The 17084-nt window shown below is 49.7% G+C and overlaps 1 protein-coding gene and 1 long non-coding RNA gene across 2 annotated transcripts in view; one reads left to right on the top strand and one right to left on the bottom strand.

The window, feature by feature from the left end:
- Nucleotides 1-2741: 2741 nt before the first annotated feature.
- The window catches only part of STRBP (spermatid perinuclear RNA binding protein), a 155007-nt gene continuing 140664 nt past the window's right edge, over nucleotides 2742-17084 (bottom strand). Inside the window, exon 18 of the mRNA XM_057719969.1 lies at nucleotides 2742-14690. Coding sequence (XP_057575952.1) covers nucleotides 14686-14690 — 5 coding nt within the window. The 3' untranslated portion in view covers nucleotides 2742-14685. The remainder of the gene's footprint in view (nucleotides 14691-17084) is intronic.
- On the top strand, nucleotides 6300-17016 carry LOC130844004 (uncharacterized). Its single transcript, XR_009051124.1, has 5 exons — nucleotides 6300-6400; nucleotides 11545-11678; nucleotides 16234-16323; nucleotides 16493-16684; nucleotides 16882-17016. It is a non-coding gene; the product is annotated as an uncharacterized LOC130844004 (long non-coding RNA).

Raw genomic sequence — 17084 nt, 5'->3', positions numbered from 1 at the left:
CTGAAGAAAGATGGTAGAACAGGGAGGCCAGATTAGGGGGAAATTCCTGGGGAGTCAGTGAAAGATGGTGAGAGAAAAGAGGAAGGCACACCGAAAGATCAATGTAGCTCTCACTGTGTGGATCTGAGGTGGTGTGGGGAACACAGGTGGGAGATGCTGGCATCTCCAGAGCCTTGGGAGTTGTGTGAGCATCTCTGCCATAGGGTTTCTGAGCCTCAACACGATGATGTTGTTGTGGGTGCTGTCCTGTGCAGCACAGCAGTTTAGCAGCATCCCCGGCCTCTACCAGCTGATGCCAGTAGCACCCCTTGCAATGGTCACAACCAAAAATATTTCCAGGTTATTGCCCAGTGTTCCCTGGGGGGAAGGTCACCCCTGCTCTGGCTGTAAGCTGAAACTAGGAGGGTGGATGAGAATAGCCAGCCATGTACAGATTATGCGAGGGCTAGATGGAGGCCTAGGAACGGCCATTCAAGGGGGAAGAGAGGGGACCTGGTGCCAGGAGGAAGGCTTGTGGGCATCCGGAGAGAACGAGCGAGCTCCATCTAGGGTGAGGGCAGGACTGGACGAAGGCTCATTGCTTGGTGATTGGGAACCTGCTGGTGCTCGGGGTGGGAGTAGACGCAGAGGTGGGTGGGCTGCAGCAGAGGGGCCAGACCCAAGTGGGTTGAAAGGTGGGAGGGCAGGAAGCAGAAGCAGGTGAGTGGATTTCAAGAAGCCTGGCTGTGAAGGTAGGTCAGGGAGAAGGATGATGGCTTGGAGGGAGCTGAGGAAGAGCAGCAAGCGTGAGGCTTCGTGCTGGGAAACTCAGACCCTGGTTCTGACCCTGGGACCAGGGCACCATCTCTTCCCTGACTGCAAAATACGCGACAGGCTGAAACCACCTAGCAGGCCCTGTGGAACCTGAGTGGCTCCGCAGGGGCTGGTTACAACCTCTCAGGAGGGAGGAGGCAGCTCAGCATGAAAGGCAAGAGGCATCTGCCTCCCAGTCTCCGGGAGTACTGCCGCCCTGTCTGTCCTGAACCCCAAGTCCCAGCGGCAGGAGTGAGTCACAAGAGGAGGGAATGAAAGAAAGGTCCGCGGGCACCAAAGCCAGGCCCAGGACACTGCTCTCTGCTCTGCACTGACCCGGCAGTTGTGGAAACAAAGATACCCGTGCAGAGGGGGTGAGCAGGTGACGGGAGAGGAGAGCTGCTTGGCCTCTCAGAGCCTTTCTTCGTCTGGCCGATGGATGTTTAAAGGGCTGTAGTGTTTCACTTGCTCAAAAGAGATGCCTGACTCTGACCCTGGGATTCAGATATTCTCCTAATCTTCATCTGGGGCGGGGGGGTGATGAGAGCAGACAGACAAGTGAGCTCAGAATGTCTGAGGTGCTCGCTCCCAGAGCAAGAGGGCCGAGTGCTGCGTTTCCCTGCCCTTCCCCCACTCTCAGAGGTGAAGAAATCGGGCCCATAGGGAGGGTCCTGGCCCCAGCCCACACGGCTGGGACATTAACCCCCCTAACTCCCAGTGACCAGCAGGGCAACTGCTTTAAGATGACCACATGGGCAGCAGGTGGGTATAAACTCTCACAGCATTTCACTGCACGCAGCGCACCTGGACCAAAAATCCTGGGTTCAAGGCCAGACCCTGACCTTGGATGCTCACCTCCTGTGGGAAGGTCACTGCACCCTCCCGAGTTCTTCTCCATCTGTGTGTTGTGGCTTTGGTGCCCCTCCCGGTCTCACCTGTGTTGCTGAGCTCCTGTAAAGCTCTTGACCCCTCCCCTGTGCTCTCCCTCCAGCTGTTGGAACACCCCTGTGAGTTCAGTGACATTATCCCCAGATTTGAAAGTGAAGGTGAAAGGCTTGCCCGTGATGACAAGATCTGGGATTTCAATGCTTTCTACCAGGTACCACCACCTCCACCTTCTCTTCCAGGGCCCAAAAGCAAGAAGAGCAATGCTCCTCCCTCCACACCCCAGTTTCAACTCATCTGGCTGTTCCCAGTGCCAGTCCCGGGCGAGAGGATAGAGCGGGGCCCCTAGGAGGGAGCAGTGGGCCGGTCTGGCCAGCTCTTCTTCCCATCAATGCAGAGTGGTTATAAATCCACATGGGTGGTGTGCAGGGAGAAGGCGGGCCCGAGTTACAACACGCCCAGTGCCTTCGTCCACTCACCTGGAAGGCAGCGACTGGCCCTGGCCTGGCTCCCTCTAAGCCCCTCTCCCTGGGCCACCCAGCATCTCTGTCCTTCTTCCTGGGGTGGGCGGAGACCTTACTGTTACTGGGGCAGCTTGACTGCAGGAACCTCACAGGGGGAGCAGCAGGAAGAGCCTTCCGCTTTGCTTCCAAATCGCTGCTGCCGTTGACAAGTTCTACTCCCTCGGGCAGGTCCCTTTCTCTCTGTGCCTCAGTGTCCTGACCTGTAATGTCTGCCAACTCTGGGGAGCAGGGGCCAGGGTCAGGAGTGAGGCAGGTGTGTGAGAGGCGCCTGGTAAGCGCGTCGAGGCGCAGCCTCAGCTCACCACTGCTGTGCCAGGTCAGAGGTTCAGGATGTGAACTTTTTGTACCATTAGCAGAAAAGCAGAGTTTCAAGGACCGTAAACAGGACTAGGAATGCGGCCCGGCCCTTTGCATGGAAGGAAGAGCCTTCCACATGTGCTGAGCTGCAGAGTCAAGGCCGGAAAGTGGTTCTGCACTTGACTCTTTCATCAGCCAGAGCCACAGTCAGTCAGTCCTGCACAGAACTGCTCAGCCCATTGTTGCTGAAGACAGAAGCTTTTATTTTTATTCATCCAAAGGGGCAAAATGCAACATGTCAGGGCATTACAGACAAGCTGCAGCAGCCAGACAAGAGGGTCAGCCTATTGCAGAGTCCAGCACAGCCAGTGCAGAGGGGCCGCAGTGTGGGCGCTGCCTGTGGGAGTCGGGGTGCAGAGGTTCCCTCTGGGTGAAGGCCAGGCATCTCTGGGCGAGGCACTGGTGACAGTCCACACATGCAGGCTGCTGCTTCCACCATGCCGAGGGTTTAAAGTTCAGAGTCCTATGTGTAGTCACCGCCCCAGAGGGGGAGGACAGTCCACGGTGGTCGCATTCTCCAGTGGTTTTAACATAATACACAACAAAGTTATTGCCAAGGACTTCGCACTGCACTTATACTACGTACACTTGTGTACTCAGAAAAAACACAGTAAATAGATACAGATAGATATTTTAAATAGATTTCTCAAAAACTACCTTGGCCATCACCAGACCAGAGTGAGAGCAAGCTACCACCAGGAGTCCAATGTCACGTGCATAACCGTGCAGTAAAATGGGAAAGGTTTTCTACCCACAACTACACGCAGCCTTCTCCCTGCCTCCTGAACCCCCGTCCTGCGGCTGAGGAAAGGCTAAGACTGAGCAGGACCCCTTCCTCCTCTGTGAGGGAGCCCCCTTCTTGAACAGCTCAGGGCTTCAGGTCTAGACTGGCTGCCTCTCACCTCTTTCCCAGACAGTGAGTTCTGCTTGAAATGGGTGAGAAGCAAGCCTCAGAGGCCGCTCTCTGGAACCCTACATGGAAGGTACACCAGGGTGTCTGGGCTGTGAGGCTAACAGGCTGGGCCAGGCCCTTCCCCGGCCCACCCGCCTCACTGTCCTTGGAAGTGCCCTGGCCCTGATGAGGACTCCCTCAGAGACCTGCCTCTTCCTGAAGGTGTGACTGGGCCCCAGCCAGCCACTTAGACCAGAGGTTCAGTACAACCACTTAGGCCAGATGGTCCCTAGTCAGAGGCCTGAGTTCACAGATGCTTTGCGGAAAACACGATCAACACTGTTAAGAGCTGAAGTAAATGAAGTCTGCCCAAGGCAGGGGGCTCATGACTCAGAAGACATCAAGAGGATTGGAGGCAGAGTCATCCCCCCTCAACCAAGCATTCCCTCTGCCACCTCAAGCCTCTGGAAAGGAAGTCCCTGTGGAGGGTGGTGACAGCTCACAAGACAGCCACGCTTGATTCCTGGGAGATGTGGAAAGTAAGGCCCCTGGTCAGGAGCCTTGAGGATGCCTGGTGTCTGAGAAGCCACCACAGTAAGCAGACGGCAGGACCAGTGGCAGTCAGTGCCCCCCTGCACAGCAGGGGTGTGGCGTGAACCCCACATGACCACAGAGGGCCGGCCTAAGCAGGAGATGCCGCCACAGTCAGGGAGAGGGACACATTAAACGCCAGCACTCAGGAACCTGACTAAACTCCAAACCACGCCTCATGTGTGGGCCATCAGCACCACCTGGGCATCAGGGCCACAGCCGAGGGGGCCGGCGAGGTGAAGGGTCCAGGAGGCTCACAGAGCGACACACACACATCAGGGAAAGGAGAGGAGCATACGCTTAACCACAACTTAAGCCCGAGGGTGTCTGTGAGGAGAGGCGCTCACGCCACCTGGAAGAGAGGGGGAAAGAGGCTGGACACTGAAGGTGCAATCTTCCTGATTATAAACTATGAGTGGAGAAGACAGTCTTCTTAGTTACCTAAACACCTATCCTTAGCCATGATTCATTTCCATGAACAAAAATTTTTAAGTGTTCCCAGAACAACAAAAATATTTAGGTTCGAATCAAAAAAAAGAACTTTCAGACCATCATCTGTTTCCCTAAGCAGGAAAATGAGACAGATGGCATCGAGCTTATGGCCATGGGCTAGGGTCCGGCCCAAGCTCCACAAGGGCTTAGGGTGCCCCACACGTGCGCCTCCTAGTGCGGCCAGAGCCGCAGCACAGGCCCAGCTGCCCCATGAAAGACCACACACTGGCGGCACAGCTGGCCTGACGTCCATCCGGACCAGGCTTGTTTTTGTCCCTTCCTTTCCAGGAGCCCAGAAACACCTCTGGAAGACACAAGCCGTGCTTCTTACACATGGGGAGTTACGCACCTACCGCCATCTTGAGACCTCCCCGCCAGGACCCAGGGGAGCCGTGGCTTCTCAGTGACTCTTCCATCAACCACCCTCACCCGATTCTCAGCGGTGGCAAGTCACGGCCTCACTCGGAGCAGCCAGTTGCCTAAGGCACCCTGCCACCCACCCAAGTCCTCCTCCCACCAGGGCCCCATCTGCCTGAGGCCCTTCCCCTGTCTGCCCAACAGCTCAGGGCAGCACCAAACCCCTCACCTGGTGAGGGTGCTGGCTCGGTCCCCAGAGGACCCACAGGCCACATGAAGCCGGTCCACCGTGCAGAGCTGCCAGAGCTGCGCTGGGGGTGGAGCCTGCACTGCCACCTCCCAGCTGTGGGGCCTCGGGCAAGTGCCTCCCCTCCCCCGAGCTGCATGTGATCCTCACCTACTCCTACAGGTCCGCGGGGGGGCTTCGAGGAAACAGCACCTGCGCAGGCCCCTCCATGGGCTCATGAAGCCAGCACCCCTCCTGACTTCTGTCCACATCACAGGAGACTGTTCTAGCTCACATCCCTGGAACCTCACCTCGCGGTACTCAGTCAACATAGTTCCCCTCACTTGCCTAGAAACACCTCTGAGGGAAGATACTGTGGAGAGTAGAAAGCATTATATACATTTAGAGATTTTTTTCCTCACCCCAACTATGTGGAGCACCTTGGGGCAGGCACCGTGTCCGACTCCGTCTCCCCTGCACCCGGCAGGCCTAGAGCGTGAGATGCACCTGGGCAGCCGCTGCTCCAGCCTGTGCACCTTGCCTCAGTGGTTTACAGGCTTCATCTCTCTCTCTCTCTCTGAAGGGGAAGCACACCTGCTCTATAAAGCTTTCTTGCCAGCTAATTCCATTCTGAAGCAAGGGGAAGCCCATCCCTAGCACTTTTCACCCTCCTACAGCAAGGCCCCAAGCCAAAATTAGACACGAGACAGAATGTTTCGTCTTGTCCGTTTAAGCTGTCTTTGGATAGCAAGAGAAGAAGCCCAAAGGTGGCAGACCGTGTCAAGCTCCACCGTGTCAGAAACTGCCACTCACGGGCCCCCTAAAGCTGGCGGCCAGAAAAGCTATCCAACTCGCGGCCTCTCCTTCCCACTCACCAACAGTAACCAAACTCTGGGCTAAAAAGTCCAGACTGAACTGAAAGATACTGTTCGTTAACCACAAACCTGGTCTTATTCTCTCAACCAGAGGCTCCTCCCAAAGTGCATCTGCGATCACTTCCCCTTTCTGAACACAACCTTCCACCAGCTCCCAGCGCCCTCTGTTCACAGGCTGGGCCGGAGCTGCCTCCCTCCCCCTCAGGCTGTCGGGGTCACCCTGAGTCTTGTTCTGTATTTCATTCTTCAGCCCCCGCTCCCCCGACAGAGCCCACCTCTCCCTCCAAACCTGAGGTCCTTCTGGGCAAGGACTGCACACCTAGCAAATGCACAGGAAGCCTTTGCGGGAAGGTAGATGGCTCCAGGCAGCAGACCCGGAGGAAGGCTCCAGTCATGATTAAGCCAGAGGGTGAGTCATCTCCGCAGTGCAAGGCGGGACTTGGTGAAGTGTGGCCGCAGCCACGCCTGCCTGTCTGCACTCTGCCCTGGCTACTCTGGTGCTACGATGGCAGAGCTGAGTAGCTGTGACAGAGTGAGTGGGCCACAAAGCCTGGAAGATTTACTCTCTGGACCTTTCCAGAAAGTATGTTGACACCAGGCCCAAGGCAGCGTTCCCACTGATTTCCACATTGTGACACACAAAAAGGTTATGTATTTCTGTGGTGCACTGGGCTAAACAGACAAGGCCTCTCATAGTTAGAGACACCTGGTCGTCCCAAAGGCCGACGGGATCAGTGTCTCAGTGAACCCTAAGCTTTCAGTGCTCTGACCTAAAGGCTCAAAACCACCACTGCCTCTTTGGCCCTCGTCCCCAACAGAGCTGTAGAAATACACAGGTGCAGACACCCACCCTGCCTCTTTCTCAGGTCTCCCTGCCCACCTGTGCAGCATGAGCCAGGGGTGGCGGGAAAGACACAAAACCGAGGCCCAAAGCAAATTCTCTAGTAATCTTAGCATGTCACCTCTCCCCTCCTCATGGTACTCTGTGGAGCAAGTGTGTACCTTCCCCCAGCTAGCGACCCTGTTCTACAGACGGTGAATCCAATGAACTCCAACGCCTGCCCAGGTAAAGAAGCCAAAACATTACTCTTCTAAAAAGCAGAAGCCTCTGTACCAATGAACATCCAGTACCTGCCACGCCCTTTGACTGGCAAACTCAGCAGAGCAGAAACTCGGGGAAAGCGGAAGATGCTGACTGACGAGCCTATAAACCTCTCTTTCCTTTGCCAAAAGAGATGCTTCCCAGACAGCACAAGAAGGCGGCTCAGGGCCCCACACCCACGAGGAATTTTGGCCCACGAAACCCGTTTCCTGGCCCAATGGAGACGGCCCTCGCTACGCTGCAACACTTCTCCCCGCCGCCACTCCCCGCCTTTCCTATCTTGGTCCCAGGCACCTGCTGAACAGTGGCCCCCAGCTCCCTTGCTTGGCATGGGGCTCCCTGTGGTTCCCTGGCCCCACAACCTCCTGCTGGGTCCAGGCCAGAAGCCTGCACTCTGAAGGGATGCCATTCCTGCCTCTTGACCCGTGGCTGCCAGCCTCAGCCAGCCTCCTTCATTCCTCAACAGGGCATCTGCAACAGCCTGCCTTTGGTCCTTCCTCATCCAACTGTCCAGACCGAACCTCCAGAACTCTCTCACTGTTCTAGAAGATGGTAACCACTGCAGAGCATGGCACCCAAGGCCGTTCACAAAGTGGCCCCCAATGACACATCCCACCTGCTACTTCACCCTCCTAACCATCCCAGGTCCCAGGTTCCCAAGCACCTCCAGGCTGTCCCGAGAAGGCCAGGCCCTTCTGCACACTCCTTCTCACTCTCTAAGTTGCTCAGCTCTAAGTCTCTTCACAGGCCCAGCTCCGCTCCCGGACTGAGGTGGGAGCCCTTCTCCAAGCACAGAAGATGGCTCTCGCCCTGTCCAAGGCCCTGAGCAGTCACCTCCCCCTTCCTGGGCTCCTTCTTGGTCCGGGGTTTCACTTTCTACTCGGCTGTCTAAGCCGAAACTCCTGACGTTTTCTTCAACGGCTCTGTTGCCCCAGCACAGCCTGGTTAGTAGTAGGAGGTGACAGTGAATGTTTCCAATAAATCCTTGTGCCCAAGAGGAAAGACGTGGTCTTGACAATGTCACCAACCACATCTGCATTCTGTGCAAACTGACATCCCGTGGAAGACTTTCCTCTGCACACAGCCTGCTTCTTGCCTAAACACTCCTGGTAACACGGGGCCCACTTCTCACCACACCTCATGAAAGGCACACTTTAGCTCAAACTGCCCAATTGGCTATAACTATCTCTTCCCTTCTGGAACACAAACAAGTAAATATAACTCTTTAAAATAGCTGACGGAAAGGTCCATATCTCCAGGTCTGCCCTTCACCAGCCTCAAGTTACCTCATTTTGAGGTGCTTTCAGCTTTCCTGAGTTCCTCGGGTGCCACCTTCCAGGTGATGTGGAAGGAGTGATCCCCTCCGGGATGATGGCCACCATACTTCGCGTAATGCAGCATGAAGGGTGTTAGAGAGCAACTTCTGAGACCATCTACATGACGGAAGGGCCCAGGGAGACCCCGGCACCAGCACTCTGGAGCACACGAGGGAGGCCTAGCCAGAAACATGACAGCCAACAACCAACACGTGGACGAAGTTCAAACGAGAAAAGCACACTTCTAGCAGCACGTCCCTTCCCTCCGGCCAACGCCTGGGGATCTCTCCAATGGCAGTGACTGGTTTGCACTTTATTACAGGGTTCAGTTACAGCACAAAAAGATGGTCTGGGGAAACAGACCCAACTGTGCAACTGGCAAAGAAAACAACAACAAAGAGGCCACCCGGCCCAAGGCTGGGTAGTCAGTAACCTTGCCCAGGAGCCAGCTGACACATCTTCCGAAGCAGCCAGAGAAGAACGAGCCTGAAGTCTGGTTTCTTTTTTTTCCCACAGTGGGAGAGGAAGGTTGGCGGCAGGGGGGTGGGGGAAGAGGTCAGGGGGGTTTTGGCATGTTTTGTCTCAAACCACACAGGATACATCCCAGAAGTCTGGAAGAAAGGTAAGTAGAATGAATGTGTCATAAAGAGGAGAGGAAACTGTTGCCAAACGGTTTTGGAAAACAGGGCACGCAGCAGCCTAGACTGTCAACACCAACCACCAGTGGTGAGCGCAGTGCTAGCGGAATGGGTGGGCTCGGCCACTTACGAGCTGTATAATTTGGGGCAAGTCATTTTGTCTAAGCCTCTATTTCCTCATCTGTCAAAGGAGAAAATTTCTAGATCGCACAGTTGTGGTGGAATTCAAATCTCACCCCTAAGAAAGGGCTTCTGTTAGCTCCAAAGGCAGAAGCAACGGCATTTCTTCTGTGTGATTAAGAACCCACTTATTAGGAGCCACAGTGTTTCACCACAAATAAGCAGGGTGGTTTGCAGAGGTCCCCTGGCTCCCATATTCTCATCTGTGCAGTGGGAGCTGCTGCTTCCCTGAGTGGGCCCATCAGGGCAGGGACACAGTCACGGCCTGGAGAGGGCTCGCTGGTGCGCCACCCACACAGGTGCCATTCCCGCCACAAGCCACGGCTCAAGAACTCCTACAACCTGGCTTTAGAAGGAGATTCCTTCTTCCTGTTCCCCTCCAGGATTATGGCAGGTGGCTCAGAAAAATGGCCAACTGCCAAGGATGACGCTATTTTTTCCCTGAAGAGGATTCTGCATCCATCTCTACACCCACCTAACCCTAAGCAGGGACCCAGCTGCCGAGGAGCTGGTGAGGGGCCCACAGCCTTCCCTGAAGTTGAGTCCAGGGGACACTCCTGGCAAGCAGAACAGGCCACTGCAATCTGCCCCTCACCCCCATCTCTGCTCAGCACTTCCCCAGGGCCACTTTTCTGTACTCACACCCCGAGCCTGGACCACCCATCCCTATTCCTATGACCGAAAGAGCCAAGCCTCACCAGCTCTCCTTCAGAGTCTGGCTCAAATCTTTTAAGACGTCCCCATCACCAATCTCAGGCCAGATAGCATGTACTCAGAAAGCATTAGCTAAATGAAAACACACACCTCTGTTTCTCATTGATATTCAAACAGAAAAACAAGCTTCAAATACAAAAGCTCCCTCTGTTTAGACAGGCACACCACAGCCTTCCAGTCTATCTTTCCAGTTTCTTAATCTTTTCCAATTGTTCTAAAAGGATATCTGGTCTAAAATGACCTCAAGTCAAAGCCTAGACTCCAGCACGGTTAGGACTGGCTTGAGCCTGTGAGCTCAAAAGATCCTGCGACAGTGAGGCCTCCGGCTTGTGTTCAGGCTCTGTTCGGCCTTGCCTCACTGCCCAAGGCACTGCCTCACCTTCTTTCCAGACTTTCAATCCATAGCATGGTACAGCAGAAAAAGGCTCTGGCACTGAAGAGAACTGGCTTTCAGTCTTGACTCTAGCACTTAACTCAGTTTTTTCATCTGTAAAATAGCAATAATACCACCTTCAAGAAGGCTGAGAATTAAGTAAGAAAAATGTCCAAGTGCCTGGCACACACACGATACCAATTTTAGCATCTTTCTTCCTGCTCTCCTTTTTCCATTCACTGCTGTCCACAGTGCCAAATAACCTAAACTGAGGGCCCCTGTTAACTACCTGGGACATTCAGTCGACATGTGAATGCAGAGACCATTCCCCCAACCGCACAAAAGGATCAAGGCAGGAGAAACTGATACAAGGCAGAGAGAGACCAGGCTCCTAGGCAGTGCTGAGAGAATGTCCTCACTGTAGCATGCTAATCCCAGCACCTCCTGGGGGCTGTGAGCAGCAAAAAGATGACTCAGGACCACAGCTCCAGCTTGGATATGCTAATCTGACTCTTAAGCTGCCTGGGCAGATGGTGGCAGTCTCCACGCTACCCGCCCACAGAGACAGCATAGTTTATTTGCAGAAATAGCAAAGGTCTGCCAAGAAAGACCCCAAGACCCTCCTTAGAAGGACCAAGTAATTAACAACTGATTGGTCAAGGCAAAACAAACAAACAAACAGAACCCAGAGGCCTTCCCTCGGTGCTGGCTGATGAGGCAAGGATTCCACCCAAACAGCTACAGCCGCGGAATGGGATCGCTTCTGCCAGGAGATCACTTCCACAAATGTTTCTTAGATTTAAGAAAAGCCTCTTGACTACAATGCACATCTTATTTGCCATTAAAAGTAACACACAGTCCTGTCTATACAGTTTTTATAACCTTAGAGCATCACAGAACTCGATCTGTATTCCCCGCTCAGCTCACCTCTACCAGCAGAGGCATGCGGCCGCACACCTGCCTCCACAGGTTCCTGAGGTCCAGGCGCACACGTGTGAGCCAGACACGCAGGAAGATGCTCACCCTTTATTCAGTCCAACCATTTAGTCATTCTTTTTGCTGAAAAGCAACTTCCCAACTGTGTCCATATAGATAGATGAGTGGATGGACAGAAAGACAGATGGATTGGGTAGACAGGTATGTTTTTTCTAAGATTAACTTTTAACAGGCAGAAGGGAGGCCTTGAGTGTTGTTAAATACAGATGTTTTTTTCCCCCTGACGTGTTGCAGCAAACTGGAGGAAAGAAGCGCAGGAATGCTATTCAGAGAAGCATCTGAGTCAACAGCCTTCTAAGCATGCCACTCAGCCTCCTCTTTCTCTTCTGTGGTTTATGATAACTTGCTTTCTACATGCCAGATACATGGTGAGTTCTGAATGTCAGATTCCGGGGCTAGCTGTAATCAAACACACTTTTTTCTTACTAATGCACTGGCAGGAAACTTAGAATCAGCAGGTTGATATTCTAAGCTCAACCCCTTTGAAGGTCCAAGCACACCTAAATCCCAAAGCAAGTATTACAAACCCCTGGCAAGAGACTGTCCAATGATTAACTACTACACGGAAACATAAGCATCTTCATCCAGCATGGATCTGCAGCGATCTCCCACACCAGGTCTCGCCAAGTGTTTGCTTTGTGTCTCCTCTCTGATCCCAAGATGCTAAGAGTCCTCTCCCAAAGCCTGGGAGTACCCCAAACCTGTCAACACTAAGGAACCCCCACATCTCCCCCAAAGCAGGCCACGTACCTGCTTCTCCACTACCTGCCAGCACAGCCAGGCTCCCACACATATTTTGTCACCTTGGCCAACCATGGTCAGAACAGTCAACATTTACTGAGCACTTACTATGTACCAGGTCCCAGTCAAAGCACTCTGTGTATTCACTCAGAATCTAATTCCTGGGCCCCACAGGAATTTGCTGGATGGAGAGAAATATACTCTGGCCCAGAGTCCCACATGGTTTCTATTCCCTATTTCTAGCTGTGCTGTAAAGCTTACATAACCTAATTTGCATTATGGTGCTATTTTTAAAAATCTCCAAAAATCACTGCTTCAAGCATCAATGGAAGCTGTTAGCTCTTACCTAAAACGATAATGTGGGAAAGGATATCTATTCTTACAACTAAGTCAACGTTAATCCTTGACTTAAAACAGACTTTCTGGAAGATGCTATTAGGAAAGGAAGGAACTTACATAAGAAGTACTAGCTCTGTGCTCTGTAAAGAACCGCTAGAGAGAAACACATCAATACTGAACTCACCTCAGTGGTAGATAGTTTCCTGGCTCTCCCAGATTGATAGTCATTTACCACCCATCTCCCTTCCCGGCCTCCTAGCAACACTGAGAAATCTCCAGTCACTGGATGGTATGGCCTCAGATGGGCACAGAGTACACGTCTGAATACAAGAGAACCTTTCTTGTTCTGGGTGACTTCAGAGGGACCACCCCCACCCAGCACCACCACAGGGAGGCACTGGCATACGCTGAATGGGAGTTACAGGAAGACCATTCACAGAGCAGGTTGTTTTCAGCTTTACCTGCTCCTAAGGTCCCTGATTTTTAGGGCTCTAAACTGCTAGAAATCTAACTGTTGGGGGGCTGAGGGGAAGGGAAGCAGATCTCCTTAGGACATTCCTCTCACGACTGAAGATAAACCTCCACTGCAGTTATTACTGAAACCCAAGAAACAGGGAAATAATAATGAATGATTGATTATAAAATTCCCCTCATTTGTCATCGAAAAATGAGGTCAGTGTTTAACCACTTTTGTTCTTTGCTACACTATAAAAACTGCTTTAAACGGACTGGGGTATTTGCTATTCATTTCATTCACTTCACTTATGTGAAGCTGGCTTCAGACTCTCAAAACTGCCAGGGAAATATTTAAAACAAATGAATTTCCAAATGATACCCATTTTAGTGATGTCAGAGGGCCCAAATTATTAAATAATTTATAAATAAACGATTAATGAAGTAAATTATCTTCCGACACTGCTAACGCATTATCTCTGCCAACCTAGGATATTTACAATAGGCTCAACTCCACCAACAAGGAGACTTTCTGACTTACAAGGTTTCCACTGGGCAGAGCCTATTTTGCTAGTACCCAGAGAAGAACCTGGCATGTGGGGGGCACTTGGCTGTTTGATCAGGACTGGAATGTACTTGGTACTAGTCAGCTAGACCTCACACAGCTTTTTATAGATGCCAAAGCCACATTCAATGTACATACAGATTCTGTGTGGGAAAAAATGTTGTTCCAGCAACCTTCAAAGTTAGTAATAAAAAGAAAACTGCTACTTAGAGACAAATATAAAACATAAACTTCATTTTAATCTATATATATATATATATATATATATCAAATACAACCTTAGCACAGAACATCTAACACATATGAAATGCATTTATGGAACACACTAAACGAAGCAAATCCTCGTAAAAATATTTGGCCTAACCCTCATATCTTTTAAATGAACTCCATGATGGTTGAATCAGGTGGGAAATAAATTACCTACCTAACCTGGAAAAGACAGATGAATTGCCCTACATCTATTTGGTTTCTGCACACTGGGTATTTACCATTCTGAGTCTTGCCATAATTGGTTCTGCAAATACTTTGCTTAACTCAGTCAATTATATATTTTTCATAGTTACCTTAATATTTTGGTTTTTTTCATTTTCTATTGCTTTTTTTTTTTTATGGCTTCTTGCTGCTGTTGTATTAGGGCATACAACACAGATCAGAGATATTCATTTCTCAGAGAAGTCCTCTCTCCTTGAGAAATTGGCACTTTGATCCTCAGTTTATGTAACAGCTACATATAAATGGGTCCTACCGGCACTGTTACCAATCTTGCAGCTTATGAAATTCCAGCACTTTGGCCAAAAGAGTGCCCTGACATTAAATTCTTCTTAGGTGAACACTTCCCACCCACCGAATTCTTTTATTTAAACAGATAAGTGTGTGTAATTCACATATATGTTATATCATAAGTTTCTATACACATACACACACTTAACTCAAAAGTGAAATGTCTCTCTTGAATAGAAAGTAATTACAAGAGTATTAAAAACAAAATGCTGAAAATAACTATCTTACATTTAGATCATAAAAAATTTTTAAGTAACGTGATGACATAAGACCTAAGAGATCAAATACATCATATATGATTGTCATATATGCATGTTGTGTTCATTGATTTTTAATTTTCTCTTTAATCAGAAAATAAAAGAGCTTACCTTTGTATACTGAGACCACAGCTTACAGTCACTATATCTCAGCCTATTTTATACAAGTGATATGGCTACGAAGGTCCGAGGAGAACGAGAATAAAGTGAGATAAACGTGCTGAAAACTGCTTAAAAGTATTAACCTGAAATACACAGAGGGTCCAACACCAGTTTTAAAAATATATTAACGAGGTATTCCCAGCTCTTCAATTAATAACGGTGACTGACTGATTCATGATTTTCAAACATTCACCCAAATTTTAAAAAAGAAGAAAAGGCTAATACCAGCAAAATCTATCAGTGGTTTGTTCCCCAGGTTAACAATTTGAGAGACTACAAATGACTCCAGGAGCCCTGGCTTCCCCGCACCATGCACTGCATCTAGTCAGCATGAGGTATGTCGGGACTCTACTGGACCAATTTACCTTGTACAAGAGAAGGGGTGCTCCGGCAGCCTCAAGAAACACGGCTGCAGGCCACCTCCCTGGCTGGGTTGCCAGCCCCTGTACAAAGAATATGGCTTCAAGGAGGACCCCTATCTCTGAGGAATTATAACAGCGCTAACTGACGCAGTCAGGAATGCAACTATTCAGTTTATGTGCTAAAAAAGTTTAAAAACTGTCAGAAGATAGCACAGCTCATACACTAATTCTAAGTTCTACATTGGTTTGTAGACTCCCTGACAAGAGACTAGGCTAGGAGGGGCTAAGTATACCCAGATATTGCTAGGTTTCCAAAGGAAAAAGTTTTCAAACAGACACTGTGGCTTTGAATAAAGTACTGCTCTTCTTTAAAATGCTCAGTCACTGCTTTCCAAAAGGAGGTGTCAGAGAGCTGTGTCTGAAAGCTGGAAAGCCCCATGGGGTCACATTGCTCTTAAGACCAAGACATACAAATTGCCATTTCAAGCCAGACAACCTGATGGTTCTAGAAGTCAGAGAAGAAATCTTGAGGGCCCAAGTGAATAATAAATGGTGCGACGCTCAGAGGCTGGCAATAGGGGCTGTCAATGAAAAAACCACCTACAGTGGAGAAAAGAGCAGAGAAGCAAAACTTCATGTTAATTTCACAGAATTTGGTGAAGCCAAAAGCTTCATTTATATTTCTCTGCTCTTTCAGCTGTAAGTGGAATTTTCATTACAAAATGAAGAGGTGGGAAGGGCAAAGAGGGTGGGGGTGGGGGGAGGACACTTAATTCATTACAAAATTTAAACAGTTGAACTTGCATGGTTACCACTTCTAACAAAGGACTGACAGCTCAATTATTTTAAGTAAAGCAGAGAAATGTAAAAGTTTGCAGCAACTGGGCAGGTTTACAACATGTTAGTAACTTCCAACAAACAACAAAATTAAAAAAAAAAAAAAAAAAAGACTTGGTAGAAACCATTTGAAATGACTGCCATCATGTTGGAAAACAGCACAGCTCCCTTTTCGCCATTATAGAGGGGTTGTTGAGTTATGAAGCCGAGTCAGCTACTTCAAAAAAATTTTCTAAAGAGAAATCTCCAGAGAGATTCCAACTTGGAATGCAAATTTGACAATCAATTTCAAATAACAATACAGCTGCAGCTGCCAATTAATAGTATTCCAAAAACAAAGAGGACTGTTGTAAATATTTAATTAATAAAAACTGGACACTACCAGCCATGCTTTTTCTTCTCAGTGATGGCTCTGTTTCATCCATAGGTCAGCAAAACGAATCAATGAAACATGAAAACTCCCAGCTGAGATGGGCCCTCTTGTGTACGTCTAGCCACTATGCACAGGATGGGAATGGTAAGTTCACAGCTGCTTCCAGCAAGTGATGAGGTTTTATTAAAGTATCACCCACCACTAATAAAGACAAAATGTCAAGGAGCAGAAGTAAGAAATATGGTGTAAAAATTATACATCTGCTAGGTAACACTAACATTTGTTTTAAACTGCCTGTTTCCTTCTCATTTAGTGGTCCCAGAGAAATCTGGTAGATAAATTTGCCATATTTTGTGACGCCCATTCTCAGCGATGGGCACTGTTCAGCTCCAAAAAACAGAAATGAAGAAAGAAGAGGAAAGCTACTTCATACTAAAAATGTCCATTTTTAAGACAAAGCAACTTGTAAATATCAACACGGGACCACACTGTTGCCTTCATGGGGGTGAGTACCTTAATAAAACCATTACCTTCTAGTAACATCATAGGCTTCCAAACAAGGTGAGAATGCGTGTGGAAGACTTAGGTCTGCACCCTTTACAGAACAGCACAATGTTACTGACTGATCATTTTCCACCAGCTTAATCAGGTGTCTTAAAAAATAAATGCTGACCCATGGCTGAAACCTGTCACTTTTCACAGCAGCACTCAACAAGAACTGGGACAATCGAAGAGCAAGTATTTATGGGGACCCTGTTGCTGCTTTAGATTCTGATGTAATTGAAGAGGATAAGAGACCCTTCAATGAATCCCAGAAAAATCACTAATCTTCTATCTGCATGAAAAAAGCCAGGGAGTGTACACAGTATCTTACAGAGTGAAGAAGGCCACAAGAACAAGAGAGG

This window comes from Hippopotamus amphibius, chromosome 2 (assembly GCF_030028045.1).
Source record: "Hippopotamus amphibius kiboko isolate mHipAmp2 chromosome 2, mHipAmp2.hap2, whole genome shotgun sequence".
NCBI classification, from domain to species: domain Eukaryota; kingdom Metazoa; phylum Chordata; class Mammalia; order Artiodactyla; family Hippopotamidae; genus Hippopotamus; species Hippopotamus amphibius.
The sequence above is the reverse complement of the archived record's forward strand: the minus strand, read 5'-3'. Positions and strand labels throughout refer to the sequence as shown.